Below are 23713 nucleotides of genomic sequence, written 5' to 3'. Positions count from 1 at the left end.
GTACAAAACAACAGTCAAAAACTAAATTACTGAGCATTCACTATGTGCTATACATTACCCAAGACACAGTGGGTATATGCAATAGTGAGGAAGTTGGGGCTCCTCTCTTGCAGGGCCCATGATCCTTCAAATATGACTCTCTTAACAGGTAAATGGAGATAAGGTACATTAGAGGTGTAAAGTGTATATTTGCATGTATAGTCTGATGAAGAAAAAGATAAGATTTCTAAACCTCATGAGGGTCCAAATCAAAACCATTGTCAACAGATATGTAATGTTTAAGGAGCTATAATCAATGGTGGGACACAAGAAGTCTTTGCATACATGGTTTTCTATACCTGAGTCATTTTCTCCCATCCAAATTCTCTCCACTTCTTTCTTTTTATAACTCTCACCTAGACTTGGCCTAATTCCAACTAATCTTCAGAACTCAAATGAGCCACTGATTTCTCTATGAAGCTTCCTCAGAGGTCTGGGCTTGGGTTGGACTAATTTATGTGCCTAGTACAACCTGTGCTTCCCTTATCAGGGGATTTATGACATTACATTGCAATTGGCTAGTTGTTGTTTATCCACAACACTTATAGCAATGCCAAGCACATAATAGGTGCTCAATAAATATTTATTGATCAATGAATGCATGAATGTTCTCTGTTTTTGATTCCAGATTACATATAGAAAAACAATTGATACCTTCTAGTTTAATGAAATGGTTGAGTAATTGTTTCTGCAAGTTCAGCTTCTGCCCTTTTATTATTTATTGAGACTCTTAAAACCTTATATTGAGAATCAAGAGACCTGGGATCTGTTCTCAGGCCTGCTCCTAATATGTTGTTTGGTCATAGGCAGGTTGCGTTATTGGGATCTGTATTGTCTCATATCTAAATGGAGGTTTTAAGATGAAACTTATGGTCTTTAAGTAGTAGTACCCATCAGAATCAGCTTGGAACTTAAAAATATATGTAGCTATTGACGCTAGTGTCCTGACTCTAGAGATTTGGATTCAGTGGAGAATGGGTTACATGATATCTCAGGCTCCTCTCACTTCTTACTGTACCACCTAGGTCCAAGGCCCATTACCTTAGACCCTGACTATGCTGCTGGCCAACACTCTGGTACCTTGGCCTCACAGCCTCCATCCTCTCCTCTTTCCAGACTATATTCCTCTGAACAGTTTCTTTAAAACCTAGCTTTATCAGGTTCTGATCAGACCCAGCAACTGTAAGTGGCTTCCCACAGCCCACAGAAACCTTTGAATCAGAACCTTACCCCACTTTTTCCTCCTCTTCTCCCAGTGAGAATTTTCATACCAAAAAGATGCTCTTCATCTCTTCCCATAAACAGTTGCTGTCCTTACCTCTGTGCCATGCCCCCACTGTCAATCCCTTTCACTTCTTTCTGCATATATTCTACCCCATGAAATTTCCCCAGAATACTCCAGTCCACATTGTTCTCTCTTTCCTAGAAATCCTTAGAAATCCTCTCTCTTTCTTAGAAATAAAACATATTGTCATGCCACTTGTATTAGTAAATGATATTCTGAAATGAATCAGTGGTTTAATTTGTCATTTACTCTCAACTCTTAATCTTTTAAAGGTTGGAATTACATCTTCCTTATGCTCACAGTACTCAAAACATGAAACTCAGTATATACTTATAAACTGAATAACTGTGTTTAGGGTGGTTAGGAAAGCCACTCTGGCTGGGTGATTTTGAGCAGAGACTGTAATAGAATGAGGAGAAAAAAAAAAATAGAATGAGGAGAGATCATGTGGGTATCTGGGAAAAAAAGCATTCCATGCTACTGGAATAGTAGATGCAAAGTCCTTGAGGTAAGGTTATGTCTGGTATGTTCAAGTAGCAGCAAAGGGGCTGGCATGGCTGGAATGGAATGAATGTGGCAGGGGGTAGGGAGTGGAAAGAGATAATGCCAAAGAGGTAATGAGCCAGATCATTCTGGGCTCTTGAGTAGCAAGGTTTTTGAAATTTTTATTTTCTTAAAATTTATTTTATTTATTTTGAGAGAGAGAGAGAGGGAATGTGAGCAGGGGAGGGGCAGAGAGAATAAGGGAGAGAGAGAATCCCAAGCAAGCTCTGTGCTGCCAGAGCAGATACCAATTGCAGGGATGGATTCCACAAACTGCAAGATCATGACATGGGCTGAAGTCAAAAGTCTGACACTTAACTGACTGCGACACCCAGCACACTGACTGAATTTTTTTTTTCTTTGAGATGGAAAATTTCAGGAAGGTTTATGGCAGGGTAATGATATGATCTATTCTACTTAAAAGCATGACTCTGGCCCTGCTATCAAAAACTGATATTGGGGCACCTGGGTGGCTCAGTTGGTTGAGCGTTCGACTTCGCCCCAGGTCATGATCCTGGGCTTCTTGGGTTCAAGTCCTGTGTCGGGCTCTGTGCTGACAGCTTGGAGCCTGGAGCCTGATTCAGATTCTGTGTCTCCCTCTCCCTCTGCCCCTGCACTGCTTGCACTCTGTCTCTCTGTTTCCCCCAAATAAATAAACATTAAAAAAAAAAACAAACTGATATCAAGACTGGAGGTAGGAGGTCAGTCAGGAGGCTGCTGCATTAGTCTGGGTAAGAAATGAAAGAGAGTCAGACTAGAGTGGAAGCATGGCAGATGCCTGACTAATTCAAAGGTTGACAATATTTGCTGATGGGTTGGATGAAGGGTATGAGAAGAAGACAGAACTCCAAGAACTTAAGGCCTGAGCCACTAGAAGAATTGGGGAAAACTGTGGGAAATGCATGTTGGTGTAGGAGGGATATCAAGGATACTGATCTGGCTATTTGAAATCCAAGATGCCTGTTGGTCATCCAAATGAAGAGATTGAGTGGGTAGTTGGATCTAAGAGTCTGGAGTTCAAAGGAGAGGTTAGTCTTTTTACTGGGGAGAGTGGGAAGATGGGAGGGAAGTTTGGAGCTTGAAAAGTGTAGGAAGATACAGTTTATTTTAAACCAAGTCTGTTCTTCCCTCAAGGCCTTTGTACTTGCTGCTCCTCCTGCCTCCACCTCCTCCCAGACTGCCCCTTGGCTGTTCTTCCTCATCTCAGTCCTCAGAAAGGCTGCTCTGACCATGCCATCCAAGTATCCTCCACTTTCACCCAGGTCTTCTTTGCCTGTCTTTTATTGCACTTACCAACATCTGAAATAAATTATCATGCTTATTTTTCAATCTTTCAGATCTGTGTCCCTTCGCAAGAAAGCAAGCATGGTGAAAGCATATCTAGTGCTACTGGATGAATCCATGAATGAATGGAGGAAGGAAAGGTCATATTTGCATTTGGAACACGCTGGAACCCAAAAGAAAATGAGCAGTAGATGGACACAGAAACTGACCCATCCCTTAAAAGAAAGATCTCTAAGATGAGTTATTTTGCTGATTTTCTTTCCATTTGGGATATAATCAATTGCGATCCTTTTTTTCCTTTCATTTAGAGTACTGTTAGGGGGTTGATTTCAAAGATTTTACACTTTCTTATCATTAATCTGATAAATCAAACCCTACAGTGGACCTACAATTGAATTATGTATTGCTTTTACCCTTGTGGAAGTCCCATGACCTTGCAAAGGGTAAGTAACCACTTTCAGCAAAAACGTCAGTCTGGTTTCAAAATACATTTTCCAGGATAGTACAACCTTGCTACACAGTTCCATTTTCAGTTCAACATCATTTTATCACATGGAAGCGATACCAACAGATTGTTTCAGTGGAAAAGCCTTCCACTGAATTCAAAATAAATGGAGTTTTTTTAAAAACTAAATCTGTATTAGACAAGCAGAACTTTCTTTCCTTCATCTCTCTTCCTGAACTTGAATCATTTAAACTTAAGGTCACTGAGAAGGAATGCAACATAACTTTGGTATATTTTTGCATAAAATGAAGTTTGTTTTTGGATGCCTTGAGCAGCCAGGAAGGGTACTGTAAATAGGATTAGCTCTGTCACGGCTCTGAGTCAACATGCATAGATGCCTCTGGCTTTGGAAGTTTATTTTTATGTAAGTAAGGTGGATGTGGTAGTAAACTGTGGAATAATCCTTGCCACTAGCTGAAATATTCAACAGAGTTTCAAAAGAAAGGCTAACAGATCAGAAGAAAGCCAATATTTGGTAAGTAGTACCCAACTTATGGCCAGGTTGCATTTCAAAAGTCAACTTATAAGTTTTCTGTTCAAACAAGTGGTTCTCAACTTCGGTGATTTTTGTCCCCTCAGGGAATATCTGGCAATGTCTGGAGACATTCGTGATTGTCTACGACAAGGGGGCAGAGGACACTACTGTTAATCTTGTAGGTAGAGACCAAGTGTACTGCTTAACATCCTATAATGTACAAGACAGCCCCCATAGAAAAGAATGATCTGGCCCCAAATGTCAATAGTTTGCTGGGGTTGAGAAATCCTAGTGTAGACACTGGATTGCTTTTTCCCACAGGAGCAATGTTATAAATGGTGATAATGTTCCTACTGTGGAAGGCTATTTTGGCAAAGATGGCTATTTAACCTATTCTGATCATTCATGGTATGCTGCTGTAACTGCATAAACCACATTTCCTAGCATGTCTTGCAGCTAGGTATAGACAGATGGGAGGTTCTTACAGTGAAACAAGAGCAAAAGTGACAGACGTCACTACCGGGCCAAGGCTTCTATGAAGTGGATGTTCCTACTCCAGTCTCTCTTTCCTCTTCCATTGGCCAGTTATAAATCACAGGGAGTCCCTGTAGCAGTGATTCCCACACTTTAGCTACATCAGAATCACCTGGAAGACTTGTTCAACCTCAGATTGCTGACATTCAGCCTCAGAGTATCTAATTCTGTGGGTCTATGGTGGGGCCCAACAATGTATATTTCAAATAAGTTCCCAGGTGGTGTTGATACTGCTGGTCCAGGGACCACACTTTTAGAATTCTTGACTTAGCTAATTATGATGCTACAATATGGAAAGAGGCTGGTGATGTTTGAGTCACCATCTAGAGGAGAGGCATCATTTTCCCTGCTTCCATGTCAATATCAACCCTGGCCTGTAACACGAACCAGAGAGGATTTACTACTATGGTTCAACCAGTGAATTTTGAGAGTCTCTGAATTCCAGCAGCTTAGCTTATCCTAAAGCTCTCTACCTTAACTCTCTCTTTCTCCTACATGTCCCTGTAGCATCACAGAATACTTTTTCAACAGGTGAGAAAATAGGGGCTAGGAGTGGCCAAGGTTACATAATAAATGTTTGGCTGGTTATCAATCTGTTTCATCCCCCCTTTTGAATATTTAACTCACAACAAAGATAAAAGAATCATGGTTATCTTAAATTTGAGTTTTAAGGAAAAATGCAAAAAAGAAAATTTTCTTCCCCTCTCCTAAGCAGAAGATCAATCTGAGGCAATATTTTAAAATAGCTATTTTCCCTTTTGCTCTTCCTCCCCTACTCTTTCTGCACGACTTCTTATTCTCTTTCTTTCTCTTTCTCCTATTCTCAGCATCAGTCTCCCCTAATCCAGAATGACCCATTTTAGACTCTCCTGTCAAAACCCCCATTTCCTCTTGCAGCCAAAATTAGCTTCCTGCCAGGAAAAAAAAAAAAAAAACAATTGAAAACAATCAGAAGGAAGAAATCTGTTGAGGAAGGATAGCACACAATCCTCCTGAATGGCATGCATTTAAAAATACTTGTTAACATGCATACTTTCACGTTTACTTGTGGAATTTAAAAAACAGCTTCAGGAAAGTCCAGTGACACTTTTCAGATGCTAAGGGAAGTGGGTGGTGAGTGGGATGAGGATCCTATAAAGGGAGGGCAAGGCTGTCATTCACAGGCAGGGCACCTGCCTTGGTGTCTGTTTCTTTCCTCATGTGGAACCATGGGTTTCTAAAGTAGTTCTTGGTGCTTTAGGAAGAAAGATTTCTAGGCAAACGCAGAGGAAGACTGGGCAGTGGGCCTGAGACCCAGCCCTAGTCACAGAGGTTTGGTCTATCTGTGAAAGACTTGGTTGCCCAAATAGCATTTGAATCCTTCTAAAATATCAGAGCTAACGCTAAAAATTCCTAAATTGCTTAATGGCTCTATGGACATTTAGCACCGGCATTATTGAAAGTAACTGCTTCTTTCTCATTTGTGCATATAACTTGAGTCAATCTTAAGTGACTTCGTTCAAACTCTATCCATAGAACCTGAGGGCAGAATTAGAGGGATTGGTGCTTGCCACAGACAGACATACTTTTTGAACTCAGTTCATGTGTGTTGATAGTTTTCTAAGGTTATGTCTACATTATAACCAAACAAGCAAGCAGTTAGTAAGCAAATTCAGGCAGAAAATGGGGGAAAATAAAGTAGATTATTTGTTTGCCTCAATGGACAGGTTAATTTGGTTAAAATAATCAGATATTGGTGATATTTCTGAATTCTGGACATCCTGAAAAAACTGAAACGTACACAGAAATTTCCTGAATTAAATGATAAAATTATTTCTTTTTCTGTATCCTAGAATCTTATCCTTGAAACAGGGAGAGGTGACAGGCACTCTGGATTGTCTCCTTTCATCACTCAGTGGCTTTCAGGGGCTGGCATGCTCCTGTTGGCTGCACTCTCTCACTAGATAGGATGACTGGGTTACCTACAAGATCTTGCCTCTTTCGCACACTCAATAAATGTCTAAGTAGACTGTGACATTATGCATGGGTCAGTTTGTCCCAGAGTGGGCTACACCACATTTTTCTCATAAAAACTGGTACATGGAGTTATAGCATTTTGACTTATGTATTTAGTGCCAGGAGTGAGTCACTGCTAGAAAGAAAGGCAGAATGTCAACAACTGTCCTTAAATGAAGGGAAGGAAGGAAAGAGGAGTCCTTGTCTTCCATGAGTGTGTCACTAACACTTCACGCTGGCCTGAGATGGTATCTTTGGCAGCGATATGATAGCCAAGCCTATTTTCTGGAATGAAAACCTCAGTCTCTGATAGGAGGTTTTCCAGAGAGCAGTTGTGAGTTTATATGAATCAAGTCTCTGTAAAGCACTAATGGCTGTCTCATCTGTGGTAGTTAAAGAAAGTGATAGAAACTCCCACCCGTTGAGTATTTCCTAGGTGGCAGTTCCATGCCAGGCATTTTAAATATACTTTCTAGTTCTATTTTCAACATTGGACATCTAAGGTAAGTATTATTATCCTATTTTACAGCCAAGGGAGTCGAAATTTGGAGAGGGTTAATCATATAGCTCTGTGTGGCTGAGCCTGCTTGAAAGCCTGAGCTCAGTGCACTTCACCAAAACAGCAGTTTATATTCAGAAAATATTGTGGTGTGCCAAATGGCAGAATCTAATTTGTTGCTTAAAAATTCAAGAGCTGGTAATTTTTATTATAAATTTATTTTGGAGCTAAGTGAAGAATGATAACATTTTGACCTAATAATAGGAGAAAACAACTCTATGGGGCTGGCCACAGGTCTAAACTAGTTCTCAGATGTTCTGAATTTATCATAACCAAAATAAACGCTTCTCAGCCTTTGAAGCTATGAGGATTTAATGGCATCTGAAATTCATATGGGCCTACTATATCTGTCTACTCTGTCACAGCAATGGTGCTCATGGTTATTTCTTATTCAAGGTGACTTTTTCTGTGACTGCTTGATACACCGGTTAAAACACTTTTCATGTCTCATTTCCTGCATAAGCTGGTTAATTCTGTCCCATTTGAAGACCTCAGAAGACCTATGTCAGTTGTCTACTTTGCTCACTAATGCCTACCCCAGGCCTACAGTGAGAGATGGGGGCTCAGTGGAAGTTCATCTCCTCTAATGAAGAAAAAGTTCTGAGCCTATGCTGCAGATAGTTAGTTCCCATACATTGGTAAGGGAGAAATAGTGGCCTAATTAATTGCACAAGAAATGGCCAGGGAAGGAAGGATATATAGCATGGGACGGTGAGAGAACACTGGACTCTGAGTGAGGGGACTGCAAAGAGGTAGGCCTGGCAAGGAATGCTTGACCACATCCAGTCTGTCTCTCTGGAATTATGAAGAAGGGAAGAGGCAAGGTAAGAAAGAGCCTGTTGCTTAGATGGCTCAGACTCTCAAATAATCCTTGTATATACATTTAAAGAAATCTTTTCCCAAGCTGAAGTTAGAGTCAGCCTGATCTTGATTCAAATCACCTGGCTCATGTAAGTCTCAGGGTTTTTAATGAGATCTTAGTTTTTTTATTTTATTTTTCATTTAAAACAATTCTCTATAAAAAATGTTTATTTTTGAGAGAGAGATAGATAGAGCATGAGCGGGGGAGGGGCACAGAGAGAGGGAGACACAGAATCAGAAGTGGGCTCCAGGCTCCGAGCTGTCGGCACAGAGCCTGATGTGGGGCTTGAACTCATGAACTGCAAGATCATGATGTGAGCCAAAGTCAGACTCTCAACTAGTTGAGCCACCCAGGTGCCCTGAAAGATCTTAGTTTTTTAATGGAAAAACAAACACATCCCTCCAACATAAAGCAGGCAAAGATTTGAAAAATACTCTCAGATCCAAATGGTACTTTTGTGAAATATTAACAATGTTTACTGTTATCAACACTCAGCGAAGAGTGAAAATATTTTCTTTCATTTAAAAAACGAAACGTTTTAGTTGTTGATATCTTTCCTTAAAATTATCGTTGCTTGGCTCCTACCTGTGGAACCAGGTAAGCTTGGTCTGAGAGGTTCCTATGGACCAATTCTGGAATTAGGAGTTCCTAGGGCTGACAGAACAGGAATGGATAGTCCTTAACTGGTCATTTTAGTGTAATGTACAATTTTAGTTGGGTAGAACATGTTGGGGGCGCCTGGGTGGCGCAGTCGGTTAAGCGTCCGACTTCAGCCAGGTCACGATCTCGCGGTCCGTGAGTTCGAGCCCCGCGTCAGGCTCTGGGCTGATGGCTCAGAGCCTGAAGCCTGTTTCCGATTCTGTGTCTCCCTCTCTCTCTGCCCCTCCCCCGTTCATGCTCTGTCTCTCTCTGTCCCAAAAATAAATAAACGTTGAAAAAAAAAATTTAAAAAAAAAAAAAAAAAAAAAAAAAGAACATGTTGTAGGTTGTTCATTTATTTGCTTATTTATCTACCAATTATTTGTGGAGGGGTACTCTGTTTCATCTAATGTGCTGAGTGCTGATGTGGGTTTATAAACCTTCTAGCATAGAAGGGATTGCAAACAGGCAAGCAAAAATTCATGGTAGAATGTGAAGGGTACCAGGAGAGGAGAAGTATTGGGTGCTCTGGAAACAGATGAGAGGGACTAACCCAGATGGTGTTATCGAGGCTTCCTATAGCAAGTGACGTCTAAGTCAAGATCTGAAGAAAAAAAGAAATTAGTTGAATAAAAGAGTGAAGGTGCGTGGGTATGGCAAGGGTTTTGAGCAGAGGGAAAGACTGAGTGAGTAGGGGGAAAGACTTCAGCAAGCTCAAGGAAGTGGAAGAAACTCAGTAACTGGGTAAACATTGTTAATGCTGATCAGACGGCAAAAGGAAGAACAAGAAGACTGGAATCTAGGAGGGTCTAAGGCAAAACAGAATAAGGTAGAAGGAATAGATCGAAGAAAGAGGTTCAGAACAGAAAACCATGAATCGTGATTATGTTCTGGGATGTGCTACTCAAACTTTCACATCCACATGACCTACATGGAGATCTTATTAGAAGGCAGGTTTGGCCTCATTATTTCTAAGGAACTCTCTAGTGATGTTAACGCTGGTCTGAGGAGTGCACTTTTGGTTATCAAGGATCAAGGACATGGGAGTGTCCCTTTACATGGTGGCTGTTAATTGTCGTGAGGCAGTCCTGGTAGCTTAATGGAGTTCCATTAGCTCGGGTAGTAACAGACACAGATTCTTGTTCCTAAGCATTGCTGAGACAATGACTTTTGCTCTTTACTTTCATGAATTCCTCTTGTTTTCTTCCTGGCTGCAGTTGATAGGTCAGCTGGGTAGGGCCACTTCTGAGTCAGTCTCAAATTGGCTCTGACCATGGCATGACTGATTAATGGCTCACCAAAATGACATGGGGAAAGGTGGTCTTCTCCACCTCGACAGTGGTTCTTAAGTTGTCCTTCTGTAGAATACTGCTGTTCTGTGAGCTGCTGGCCATAGTGTTCCCTAACACTTGAATAACAGTGGCGGTCTTTTTACCATTGAGGGGAAAAGATGAATGCTAATGGAAAAATTTTCTTAATTTAAGTTTTTCTTCCATGACTTTCTCTTAATCCTTTGATGCTGGCAGCCATTCGGACGCTAATAAAGAGTGCTGGTGGACAACCAAATGAGCAACAACAACATTAAGCAGCAGAGCCTGGGGACACTAGTGCTGCTGTCTTCATGGCAGAATGAGCTTATGGATGAGGTTTTGTATTATATCAGTACACTCTGGCCACAGTGTCCTGGTTAAAACTCTTCCTAGTTTATGCAGTAACGCACATCAGGGTTCCAATGTCTCTCCCAAGAGGAGCAGAAATGGACAAACTGGAGAAGCATGTTCTCTGACATGTTGTCAGGCTCCTTCGCCCTGCTCAGGCACTTCCAGGCCTCCCTCCCGTTCAGATGAGCACAGCGGCTCTGCACAGAGGCTCTGCAGCCCAGCAGGCCACAGTCTCCAAGTCAGTGGTTTCAGGAGGGCTGCCAGGGCTCACTTGGGCTTGGCATTTCCCCTCCTTCCAGCAACTCCCGGCTCTTATTTAGTTTTAAATTAAATAAAAATTGTAGCACATGGATTTGAATTAAAACAAGAGGCCTGATCTTTGTAATATGCACCACATCAATAGGAAAGCTAATTTGTGCGAAGCACATCTCCTCCTTTAATTTAAACCACAGAACTCTGCCTCTTTGGTTTCAAGGGAACTGAGAGCTGGGGCGGGGCAGCTCACTCCTGGCATTAACTAGGGCTGTGCTCCAGGGCACCAGAAACAGTTTCAGGAGAGCTTAGTGTTCCTCTTAAGCCCTTTGTGCTGGGTGTCACACGATACACCAAAGCAGTTCCGAACTCCTGGCCTTGAATTTAAAGAAGGCCTTAAAAATGTCTCAGGGTAAACTTCCTCCAATTGACTCTAAACTGCAACCTAGCTACCAGAAAGAGAATCTGCATCACTGAAAGCTTTCCAAGGCAGAGAGACCACTACTAAACTTGAGGCTATTCCTCATTTTCAGGTTCCTAGTCTTTGTGCGTGTAGATTACTAGTCTGTGCCAGGTGAGGAATTCAATCTGGGTTCTGACAGTTGTTTCACTCAGTTTCACTGCCTGTAGTGGCAAAAGGTGGAGGCTGGGGTGGAGACGGCAGTAGCACTGTCACCCATGAACAATGTGAGCTTTACTCAAAAACACTGCAATCTACTCGGCACCAAGCCCTTGTTTCAACACTCACCGCAGGCCCCACTCACTGCCAGGAGATGGGTGATAAATAGAGGGATCCCTTTGTAAACTTTCACCTCCAGGGGAAATTTATATATCTGGGGCACCCTCTTTAAGAAAAATAATACAAAAAAATCTTTTACCAACTTTATATACCATCAGACATACTTCCAGGGCCCCTCCAGGATCTTGGAAGGGACCCCTGTGAATGAGGAAGCCTGAGGCATAAGCTTCCTTGGCTTTACAAGTGATTCCACTTGTGTTAGGCAGGTATTGCCAGCTATCCTCCTGCCCAGGGCCAAAAGGGTATGCAGAGGGTAAGGGTAAAGATGATAGAAGAGGATTTATTAGATGATAGGTGTAATCGATTGAGACAAAGTTCTTGTTCTGATCTGACTGGGTTTTGAATATATTTTAAGTTTATTTATTTATTTGGAGAGAGAGAGAGCATGAGCAGGGGTAGGGGCAGAGAGAGAGTATAGAGAGAGAGAATCCCAAGCAGGCTCTGCGCTGTCAGCACAGAGCTCGATATGGGACTTGAAATCACAAACTGCGAGATCATGACCTGAGGCAAAATCAAGAGTTGGATACTTAATTGACTGAGCCACCCAGGTGCCCCTTGACTGAGTTTTGAACCACCTGAGGTGCACTGTCTTAGTGAACCAAATTTAGTCCACACAAAGCCAAGCTCTCTCTAGGCTGCAAGTCTCTTAAGGGCAGGGTCCATATCTCTGTGTTTGTTCCTAAATACCTACCCAAGAGTGTGTCATTGAATGTCTGCTGAATGAATAGTTGGAGACTGTGAATGAGTAAATGTGTAAATAAGTCCACACCCCATTTTAGATAAAGGGTCATTGTTTACAATCTCTACAGGACTCTGAAAAATGTTTTGAACTATGTAAAGAAAGGCTCCAAATAAATGTATTTTTGGAGTATGGACAACTGGATTCTGCCAGAGGGCTACTAAAGCCATACTTCTTATTGGGTAACTCAAACTACTCTAGGCATAGTTAAGAACATTAGGCTATATTATAACGCAAATATTTTTAAATTTTTTTATTATTTTATTTATTTTTTGAGAGAGAGAGAGAGCAGGGGAGGGGCAAGAGAGAGAGGGAGCGAGAGATTGCCAAGCAGGCTCCACAATCAGTGTGCAGAGCCTGATGTGGGGCTCAGTCTCACAAACCTTGAGATCATGATCTGAGCTGAAATCAAGAGTCAGATGCTTAACTGACTGAGCCATCCAGGTTCCCCTAAAGCAAGTATTCTTTAAAGGGACTGGCTTTTTCTTCTGGTTTCTGGGTGTTGTTGTCATACGCCCCCAAAATGCTAGACAGTGTGCTACGTGATCTGCTTCTTTACCTCCTCCTCTGGCTTATGTTACCTTAAGTTGACCTCTTAAATTATTTATTTCCTGGCAAATACATTTAAAATGTTAGATCCTGAGTGAAGGTAGAACATGTCAAAATTCACACAGAAAATCAAAGCTGAGTCTGGAACACTCTTTTCTGAAGACAAATACTGCCCTGCACATGGTGAACTCACCTGATGCTTCCTACACTCCAATGGGGGTCAGTAGGCACAGTGTACAACTTGAACTGATGGTTGGGAAGGGTGTCACCCAAATGTTTGATTTGTTGTAAAATGGTCAATGATTGGGTTTGCATGAGAGACATGTTAGACATGTTGGGATTGGCCTATGTTAGGAAGGGCCTGGTTTTAATTCTCTTGAACTTGAGGGTAAATCTGAAGTAGTATCATGCGGGTGAGAAGGCTCTAAATTTGAAGTCAAGAGGCTTGGGTTCAAGTCTCATTTTCATCTCTAATTGGTTGTGAGATTGTGGGCAAGATAACCAATCTCTCTATGTCTCACTCACTCTGTCCCTCTGTCTTTTTACTCTGCAAGAGACTAATAATGCCTATCCTACCTTGGTCTATATCTGAGTCTCAACTCATTGCTCCTAAAAGGTCTTAGAAAGGTTAGAGTGACTTTTTAAAAAATGTTTGTATTTATTTTTGAGAGAGAAAGAGAGTGAGAGAAGAGAGAGAAAGACAGCACATGATTGGGGGAGGGGTGGAGAAAGATGGAGGCAGAGGATCCGAAGCGAGTTATGCACTGAGAGCAGAGAGCCCAATGTGAGGCTCGAACTCACAAACTTGTGAGGTCCTGACCTGAGCCAAAGTCAGACCGACTAAGCCATCCAGGCACCCTTACAGTGACTTTTGAGTTGAGTATCTATGATTCCATTATGTAACCATATAACATTGCAATTTCTTCATTTTAAAGCTAGGAAGATAGCTTTTTAGTGGCAAATCCAATGTTTTTCCCATCATATTGGGAATATCATCAATATTATTAACTTGTAATTAAAATGGCATTAAAAATAGAATAAGTAACCCAATCTCATTGTTGTTCAGATTCACTTCAATGTGAACAGCATACAAAACAAAAATGTAGTCAAATTTATAAAAAGAAGCCCAGTTTGACTTTGAGGTCAAGCTGCTGAACTGATAACAGTGAGTGACAGATGCCCAGCAGATGACACAGATGCTCAGTGTGGAAGACAATGGGTGTCAGTCTCTGGATTATAAACATGTACAGTAGGTGTCCTAAAAATTTGGCATGATAGTCTTTTTGGTAATTGGAACTAGCTGATTGGCATTCTCCTGAATTAAACTAATAATATCAACTCCCTTTATGTCATGGGGGTTATTTTTGTCCCCCTAGAGGGTGAAGATGCTTTAGAACAAGGCCAGATAGTAAATATTTTATGTTTTGTGGGCCATGCGGTTTCTGTGGCAACAAGTCAACTCTGCCTTTATAATGCAAAAACAGACAAGACAGTATATAAACAAAAAAGTGTGGCTGTGTTTCAACTTTATTTACAAAATTGGTGTGGGCTAGCTTTGGTTCAAAGGTCATAGTTTGCTGACTCCTGGCCTTAGAATATCATAAAGATATCATCAAATTCTGGGCCTCCTAGGAGGGCCTGGGTGGCTCAGTCGGTTAAGTGTCCGACTTTGGCTTAGGTCATGATCTCAAGGTCCATGGGTTCAAGCCCTGCATCAGGCTCTGTGTTGACAGAACAGAGCCTGGAGTTTGCTTTGGATTCTGTGTCTCCCTCTCTCTCTGCCCCTCCCCTGCTCATGCTCTTTCAGGGTATCTATCTCTCTCTCAAAAATAAGCATTAAAAAAATTAAAACAAAAGAGTTTTAAAAAAAATTCTGGGCCTACCCACATCCCTGGGTCATACATACTGCTGGCCTCAGTTTTTAGCACAGCTTTACTCCTAAAGCTAAGCAAACACAGAAGGTGCCAAACCCTGGAGGAACCATCAAGCCAGGTGGCCATTTGGGCAGGCGCTTCACACCCTGACATGGCTATCCCAAACCTCACACCTTTCTCAGAAGTGATCTTTGTAAAATAAAGCATTGTTTAAAATATAATACTTGAGTTTTAAAAATAAGCCAAAGTAGTTATTCTCTGGAGTAAAACTACGGATGTTTTGATGGGAAGGAAGGAAAAGTGCTTTCCAGCTCCAGAATTGGGTTGCAAAAGTGCAGCTCAGTGCTGACTTCCTATTTACAAATGATCAAACTTGCCTTTGTTTACCCATAATAGAAGTCAACTCATTTCCAAAGTTCATTGCTGTTCTAAGTCAAAGATCACCTGTCAGTTGAACTTATTCTCTTTATGACTCTTTCACTTCGGCATATCTGGAAATGGAGGGAAGCATGGTCAGAGGCCCACACAAGGGCAATTTTAAACTCTGGGTCTTCATTTTTTTTCCATACTTGATTAGATAACTCCTCAACCTGGGAACTACCCACCCCTTACTGTGTGGAACAGGCTACAAGGGAACTGAAGGTGAAACAAGCCTTTTATTCCTAGTACTACTTCTGAAAATGTGGATTTTGAGACACTTGGGTGGGTTCAAAGTGGAGTCTCACAGACCTAGATTTAGGAATGCTTTGTTCCTTGGCAAAGTTACACAACCTGTGTGAGGTTCTGAACTTCAGTTTCTCCATCTACAAAGTGGTTTAATATATACTTCATAGAACTGATCTATAGTGAGCGGCAGATAGTAGATATTCAATAAATGATAGTTTCCCTCAGTTTTTCCATATCCCCTTGTATGCCCCAAATTCTATTTGTTTGGTCTATTCTGAGAGTGTTTATTATACTCTCACATATATTCCCACGAACTGCCTCTGAGGGTAATGTAAGTGTATTCACACATAGAAGGCATGTAAGGAAAAAGCTTTCTGAATAAGGAAAGATTGCTGGTAGGAAAATTGATTGAACAGAAAGAAATCACCATTCCCAGAGTAGTTCAGGGTCAGAAAATTCATTTGGTTTATTTTCTTTTGGAATAAGGTACCTTCAGGTATGGTTTAAATAAGTAGAACATAGCTTTTTGAGAGCAGAGAGCTTGTCAGTTAATACACCCATGTTTAGAACTGCTCTGGGCAATAGGTAAGTGCACAATTAATACCTGTTTTCTCAACTAATAACTGAACATACTTAGATATGAGTTACTTGTGTATTAACTATGGGAAGTTCCTGGAGTTTTGCATAGGAAAGGAACAGGGATTTTAAGGAGAAGTCTTTTTTTTTTTTAATGTTTATTTATTTTTGAGAGAGAGAGAGAGAGAGCAAGAGAGCAGGGGAGGGAAAGAGACACAGGGAGACACAGAATCCAAAGCAGGTGCCAGGCTCTGAGCTGTCAGCACAGAGCCAAATGAGGAGCTTAAACGCACGAACTATGAGATCATGACCTGAGCCGAAGTCAGACACTTAACCTACTGAGCCACCCAGCGACCCTCTAAGGAGAAGTCTTAACACTGGACAAATGTGGCACCATTTACATACTGTTTACCTTCAAGTATGCAATTTGTGAAATGACTATGCAAATTCTCTGATATGAAAATTGATCTGAAATAAGTTAGGGGAACGTCTAATACCCACTCTAGGCCAGTTTCTGGCAGATACTTCAGTTTTATTTTCCTTCTGGAAAGAGAAATCCCCCTGTTGCTCAGAACTTATGGAGTACCAGCATGGCACTAGGTAATGATGGGGTAAAGAGTAGTAGATGCCATGGGGGTAAGAGAATCAGGAGGTCTCTACGTCTCCTGCTTTCCAGGTGCTGCAAAAGTATGAGAAAACAGTAATGCTAACACACAACAATTCACATACCTGAAAACATCATCATGTGCTGAAAATTCCAGGGGATCTTCTGTTTTCGGCCCAGATTCAGGAGGAAGGAGAGGGGGTATATGTTGCAGGCTCTGGCCAGAAAAATTGCCAGCTATAGATAAGCACGGAAAAACATTGAGGAAAATGCTACAATTGAGGGTGCCAGTCCTTGAGCTGTCACTGTTACGTTCTTAAGCTTCTCTACTTTATGACCCAGAAAACAGGGACAAATATGTCAATACGTGTATGTCCAACTTGCTGCCAAAACTCATCTTTAAATGTCAACTCCTTTCCAGAAATAATAGAGAACTCTGCTTTTCTTTGAATATCTACTTGGTTTAGAATTGTTAGCCCCATACCATTTCAATCACTGGAAATTTTCTCATCATATTTATGTTGCTGATGACTGACTCTTTGCTCAACTCTGCCACCAAATGTGAGGCAAAGACCGTTCAGAGGCTGTGGCATTATCTTCTCAAGCAGCACTTTAGAAAGGATAAATGTACTTCTGCTCATGATTGCCATCTTACTTTCCATCAGTTTATACTCCCTGTATCTAGCAAGCTTCACTTCCGTTTTTCTTTTAGTTGATTTGACTTTAAGAGGAATTGCTTGTCTAGATGTATAATACAGCTGTTGCTTTAGGAGGTATTGTGCTGAAGTCCAAGCTTTGTAGGTTAAAATCTAGGAAAATATTGGTGGGAGTCATCTCTCCCCTTTCGTCACCCAGGACTCCTGCCCTGATAGTCTGTCTATCCCAGTTTGTCCTTAAATAGGATGCAGTTATTTGGGAAAAGGGAGCTACCGTCCACGATGTAGGGTTGATGAGATTGGAGAGTTCAGCTGAATGTTCAGTGAAAAGAGGACAAGAGGCAAACGCAGGTGCTTAGCTGGAGCAGGGCTTACAGAATTGCGGTCAGCTCTCCTGGCTGTCAAGATCACCTGCCTGTGATCTGATAGGACATCTGCCTAGTTCCTAAGTGGAAAGAAGGACAACAGTTGCTGACTGTCCTTGGAGACATCCCCAGCACCTCACTATCCTTTCAGACAGACATCCATTCCTACTGGGGAATGCTTATACCCCAGGCCTAAGGCTTCCAAAGTCCTCTGCACTAAAAGCAAGGCCTACATTTTATGTTATTTTACTTGTAGGAAAGGGCTATCTTATTAAAATAGACTTACATGTACACAATGATTAAGACATTGAAAGCACATCCATAATGCCAATTTCATCTGATTTTTACTCTGTGTATCCTATTTTCAAAGTCTTCACTGGAGAAAAGATTTTACCATCTTCTAATGAAAATATTTCTAAAGCTTAGTAATCTTGGCTATATTCTGACACATTCTACTGCAGATTAAGTATATTTCTCTGTAAAGAATGGATTGACATATTTTTATGTAAATGATTTATAATTTAAAAACATACTCTGAATATTCAGAAAATAAATATCTTTTGAATATTTATTTTTGAGTGTTCTATTCTCCTTTAGTTTTCCTCGTTTATTTCTCTCAGTATTTTCCAAACTTCTTATCTTGAACCATAAGCACTTAATAAAGGTCTGAATTTCTTAGCATCTTTTCTCTCCTAACTAGAAATTACGTATCTGCCAGGAATTTGAGGCTTGCAGTAAACTTGAGGAAATTACTTTAACAATTTAACAGAATCAGTAAAAGTAAGTAGTTTATTCTTTTCCCTCATCACTCCATGTTCTGTATTTCAAAGGATACAAAGGCTCCGAGTATAAAAAGAGCATTAAAGATATGATTCTGGAACGTGAACAGCGCCAGGCCCATGTAACAGAAGATGACATTCTCAGCCAAGAAGTTCATAAATTCAAACAGCTGAAAACAAAACAGAAACCAAAAACCATTAATTATGACTCAGGTTTGAATCCACTTAATATCTTGTGACTGTTTTTGTGATTGGATGATTCTCTTTTATCTGTGTGTGCAGCTTCACCCTGTCAGGCCCTGTAACTCTACCCTGGCTCTCTACAGGGACAGATGTGGCAGCCATGTCAACATCCCATCTTCCTTTCCAGCTACAAGGCAGCCAGAGATATACCTGGGTATATTAACCATCACGATCCTTCATAGAACAGTTCCTACAAGGATGAAAGACTATTCCTTGCTCTAAAACTGAAACTCAGTGACTGCTTAAGGTGTACTTTAGGAAAGGTTGCAAAGATGGTGTGGCTGCTTCTGACATTACTCAGTAGATGCACTTGAGTTCCTAGGCCCTGAAAACTGTTCAAAAAAAGTTTTAGCTAGATTGCCTTCCTCAGGTAGGCAGGAGGGACAAACTTGGAAAACTTGAAAACTTGGAATAAGAATGAATGTCAGTTATATTTCAATATCAGAATGATCAGTATATTTCAAACCCGAGACAATGAGACTCATTAAATTGACTGATGTAGGTATATCCATTAAATGTCTACAATTTCTAGCTGGTAAAAAGAAAATGATTAATCCCAGGGATGAGTTTATGCAATGAGAACACAATAGATACATCAAATTCAGTCAGAGGAATGGAGTAATAACATGCTATGCAGAAGGATGCTCCCAAGAGTTATTCTTAGATCATTAACTAAACAATTTAAGTTGAACATGAAAAATATTCTCCAGCTTCCACATTAGAAGTAAAAGGGAAATGTGTCCAGAGGCTACAACAAACACATATTTGGAAGAGACTTTAGTTTATGTTCCAGAATTTTCATTTGGAAGTTTCTGAAACTTCATTCTCAGACCTACATAAATCACCGTGTTAGGTAAATGTCTCTGGAGGCATTTCTCTTGACTTTTTAAGGACTCATTATTTTTTCATGTAATGTATTTATGGCCCCACAAATAATGCCCAATACCTGCTTACCGAGAGTTGACAGAAAGAAAAGCAGAATCTTGTCAGAAACATTATTTAAAACCAGTAATAGAAATAAAGGATTAAAAAAGACACAGCTCCTGTGGTACAAGATGGTCTTTCTTCAGTGGCAGTGATCATCAATTATCCTGAGGACTCGTTTCACATTCTAGGCCTGCTCATCTTAATAAACACTGTCACCCAAATAACCACCAAAAACTTAAAACCATGGGAGAAAATAAAGGGGATGGGGAGCACTTTGCTACCTCATCATATCTTTACTTTTGCAGAAACCGAGATTTGGCCACTGTCTTCATTTGCTCAGTCTGTCATAGCAAAATATAATACTGGGTGGTTAAAACAACAGAAATTTATTTCTCACAGTTCTGGAGGTTGAAAAGTCCAAGATCAAAGTGCCAGCCAATTAGGTTCTGGTGAGAACTCTCTCTGGTTTGCAAATAGCAGCCTGCTTGCTGTGTCTTCACATGGTAGAAAAAGAGATCATCTCTCTCATGTCTCTTCTTGTAAGGGCATGTATGAATCTCATTCATGAAGGTTCCACCCTCATGACCTAATCAGCTCCCAAAGCCCCACCAGTACATACCACCACACTAGGGGGTAGGACTTCAACATATGAATTTGGATGGGGGGCACAAACATTCAGTTCATAGCAGCTATCCAGTTTCTAACATTAATAAACACATGCAAGATTAAATTCATAGAGCCTCTTCTCCTGTCCCCATCCCAAGTACTGTAGAGAGGACATTTCACCATCTAGCATCCATTTGGCTTCTTCTTGGTGGTCACACCCCGATTTCTCTGGGATCCCTCTTCTTCCCCACTCTCAGATCACATGCTGACACTTCCATACTCAGATATAGAATATATGATTTAGGACTAAACCGCTCAAATCAACGCATTTCTCTAGTCAGCATGTTTGGTGCAGAAATAGGTGTGGTGCATTCAGAGCCAAAGAAGTACAGTGAGATCTTGGCAGGAAATGCTGGGACAAACACCCCCACCTTTTCACTGTGTGAGAAAGTAGGATGCAGGCCAAGAGCTGCTGTTAGTCACCTTGTGATTAAGGGGAAATAGCTCTCTGAAAGAGAAGCCATGTCCTGATGACACTGCTTAATCTGTGTTCGACCTCTCCCAAAGCAAAATCTATCCTTGGACTTTTGAATTAAAAAGACAGATGAACATAGGGGAACAGAAAGAAAAATAAGATAAAAACAGAGAGGGAGTCAAACCGTAAGAGACTCTTAAAGACAGAGAACAAACTGAGGGTGGCTGGAGAGGTGTTGGGTGGGGGAATGGGCTAAATGGGTGATGGGCACTATGGAGGACATTTGTTGGGATGAGCACTGGGTGTTATATGCAAGTGATGAATCACTAAATTCTACTCCTCAAATCATTATTACACTATATGTCAACTAGCACTTAAATTTAAAAAAAGATATGAGAAATTAATTTGTAGATCAATGTTTAATGAAACAAAAAGATAAAAATTTATTACCAATTTTCTGCAATATGCCAGTTTAAACATGATTTTTTCCCTGTATTCTCAGTACCTGAAGTAGACAATTTTAAGGTTTTCTAAGTAGACAGAGATAACATATACATATAAACAATGAGAATTTGTTTCTTTCTTTCCAGTTCCTATATGTTGTTTCTTTTACTCTTTCAAATTTTACTGGCTAGAACATACATCATAATGAAGTACTGATGGTAAAAAAAAAAAAAAAAAAAAAACAAAAAAACCCAAAAAACAAAAAACAAACAAACAAACAAAAAAACAAGGGATGCCTGGGTGACTCAGTTCGTTAAGCATCCAACTCTTGATTTCAGCTCAGGTGATGCATGATCTGAAGGTTTATGAGTTCAACCCTCACATCAGGCTCTGTGTTGACAGTGCTGAGCCTGCTTGGGATTCTCTCTCTCTCTCTCTCTCTCTCTCTCTCTGCCCTTCTTGTGCATGCTCTTTCATTCTCAAAAATAAAGAAATAAACTTAAAAAAAAAGACCAAGAAATCACTTTGTGGTTTGAGGTAAGGTTTCTATCACTTAAAAGGATATATATATATATATTCCTTTACAATCCCGTACCAGTTTAACAAAACACCTCTCTGACTCAATATAGATTACAAAGTAAAGGGTGTGATCAACTTTTTGATTTTTTTCAGATAGCAACAAAATCAGTTATCCCTGCCCACCCCTCCTCCCTGCTCCCACCCCCAACTTTAATCTATTCCTCACATGTAAAGGAAAAAAAGTATTTGGTAAGTCAGTTTTTTTCTTTTTCTGTTGGTTGTTGAGACATAATGGGAATTTGCCCTATACATTTTACATGGAGACTCATGGTATTAATTGTTTTGGAGATTTGCTTCTGTTGGAAAACAGGATTTTAACTTGATTTAGTCACTCAATTCATTGAAATCTAGCACTGACCAAAATTAGAAGTAACTGTTTATATACACATTATACAGAAGTTCCATTTTCCATTTAGGTCCATTTCTAGGTCTGCTCTTTGTTTCTATTGTTATCTATTCCTCTACTAATACCATCTCTTTTTAATTAATGTAGATCCATAATACATTGTAATATTTTATAGATCTAGATTTTTCCCATATTATACCTTCTTCAGAATCTTCCTGATTATTTTTGCATGTTAAAAAATGTTTTTTATGCTTAATCACTTAGAAGTGTATAAATCACATATTTGCAATTTAAGATTAAAGAAGAGAATATTACCAGCACCCCAGAATTACTCAATTCTCTTCCCACTTATACTCCACACCCCAGTGCACTGCTATCAGCACTTCTGTCATTGCACATGACCTTTCCTTCAGTTTCATGTGAATGGAATCAGACAATATATATTCTTTTGTATTTGTCTTCTTTTACTCCACATCATGTCTGTGAGACTCTTCATGTTGTTGTGTGTAGAAGTAGCTCATTTTTTTAATTATATGAATATGCCTCAGTTGATTTGTTCATTCTACTACTGATAGACATGTGGGTTGTGTTCTGTTTCTGGCTATGATGAATTTTGCTGTTGTACATCCATGTTTGCATTCCTATGGGATTGTCAGGACACAGCACCAAGCAGTTTTCCAGGTTGGTAGTTCCAATTTGCACCTCTCATCAGCAGTCCTTGTTGGCTCACGTTCTTGTCAACATCTGGTTTTTGTTGCTTTGTTTTTGAATTAATACTTTTGCCTGCTCACATTGCCATCTGAACTTATTGGGGATCAACTTGTCCATTTCCATAACAATAACCCACTGGCATTTTAGTTGGAATTGGATTAAAGGTATAGAGAAATTTGGAGAGAATGCACATGTGTAGAATATTGAAACCTAAATCCATGAACATCACATATCCTTATAAGGATTTTGTTTTTCTTTCATTTTTCTCAGTAATTTCTGCATAAAGATTTTTACATATTATTGGTTAGATTTATTCCTAGATTTTTTTTGTTACTGTTGTAAATGATACCCCTTTCAAAGTTCATTTTCTAACTGTTGGTTGCTAGATACATGTATACAATTAATTTTTTACCAATCTTGTATTCAGGGCCTTACTAAATTTATTCAATAATTCTCATAGCTTTTTGGTAGATTCTTTTGGATTTCCACAATTATGTTGTTTTCAAATAAGGATACTTTGTTTTTCTCCTTTCCATTTGTTATACATTTTGCATCTTTTTTTGTTGTCTGATTATACTTGTCAGGACATCCAGTTCAGTGCAGAATAAAAGTGGTGATGGAGCATCTTTGTCTTATTCCCAGTCTTAAAGGAAAAACTTTCAAGATTTCTCTACTAAATTCATAGAAACCCTTTAAACAGATTAAATAAATTCCTTCTATTCCTAGTCTATTAGGAATAGATATTAAAAAAAAATCAAATGCTTTTTCTTCATCTATTAAGATGATCATACAGTATTTTTTTCATTTTTCAATGTTTATTTATTTATTCTGAGACAGAGAGAAAGAGAGTGTGTGAAAGGGGGAAGGGTAGAAGAGGGAGACAGAGAATCTGAAGCAGCACAATATCCCTTTGGGATATGGATTGGATATGGATTTGGATTGTGCTAATGGCAGCACAATATCCCTTTGTATTTTCCTACCAAATTTTATTTCACTGTACCCATTATTAGACATTCGGTTGTTTCCAGATTGTTCCCCTTTAGACAATGCTGCATTGAGTACCTTTGTACAATAGCTCTCCCCAGTTGAGTGATTACTCCTTTGGTAATTCCTAGACATGAGCTACTTCTGTTGAAGGGTAT

General features: G+C 40.0%; 1 protein-coding gene across 9 annotated transcripts in view; it reads right to left on the bottom strand.

The window, feature by feature from the left end:
- SLC9A9 (solute carrier family 9 member A9) overlaps positions 1 to 23713 on the bottom strand; it is a 694304-nt gene that overhangs the window by 210956 nt on the left and 459635 nt on the right. For all 9 annotated transcript variants that reach the window (XM_045503389.1, XM_045503385.1, XM_045503383.1 and 6 more), the window contains 2 exons: positions 18297 to 18410; positions 16566 to 16677 (listed from right to left, as the gene is read on the bottom strand). In XM_045503389.1, coding sequence (XP_045359345.1) covers positions 16566 to 16677; positions 18297 to 18410 — 226 coding nt within the window. The remainder of the gene's footprint in view (positions 1 to 16565; positions 16678 to 18296; positions 18411 to 23713) is intronic.

The sequence above is a fragment of the Leopardus geoffroyi genome, chromosome C2, assembly GCF_018350155.1.
Source record: "Leopardus geoffroyi isolate Oge1 chromosome C2, O.geoffroyi_Oge1_pat1.0, whole genome shotgun sequence".
Classification (NCBI taxonomy): Eukaryota; Metazoa; Chordata; class Mammalia; order Carnivora; family Felidae; genus Leopardus; species Leopardus geoffroyi.
This window is presented reverse-complemented; position numbering and strand designations above follow the sequence as displayed.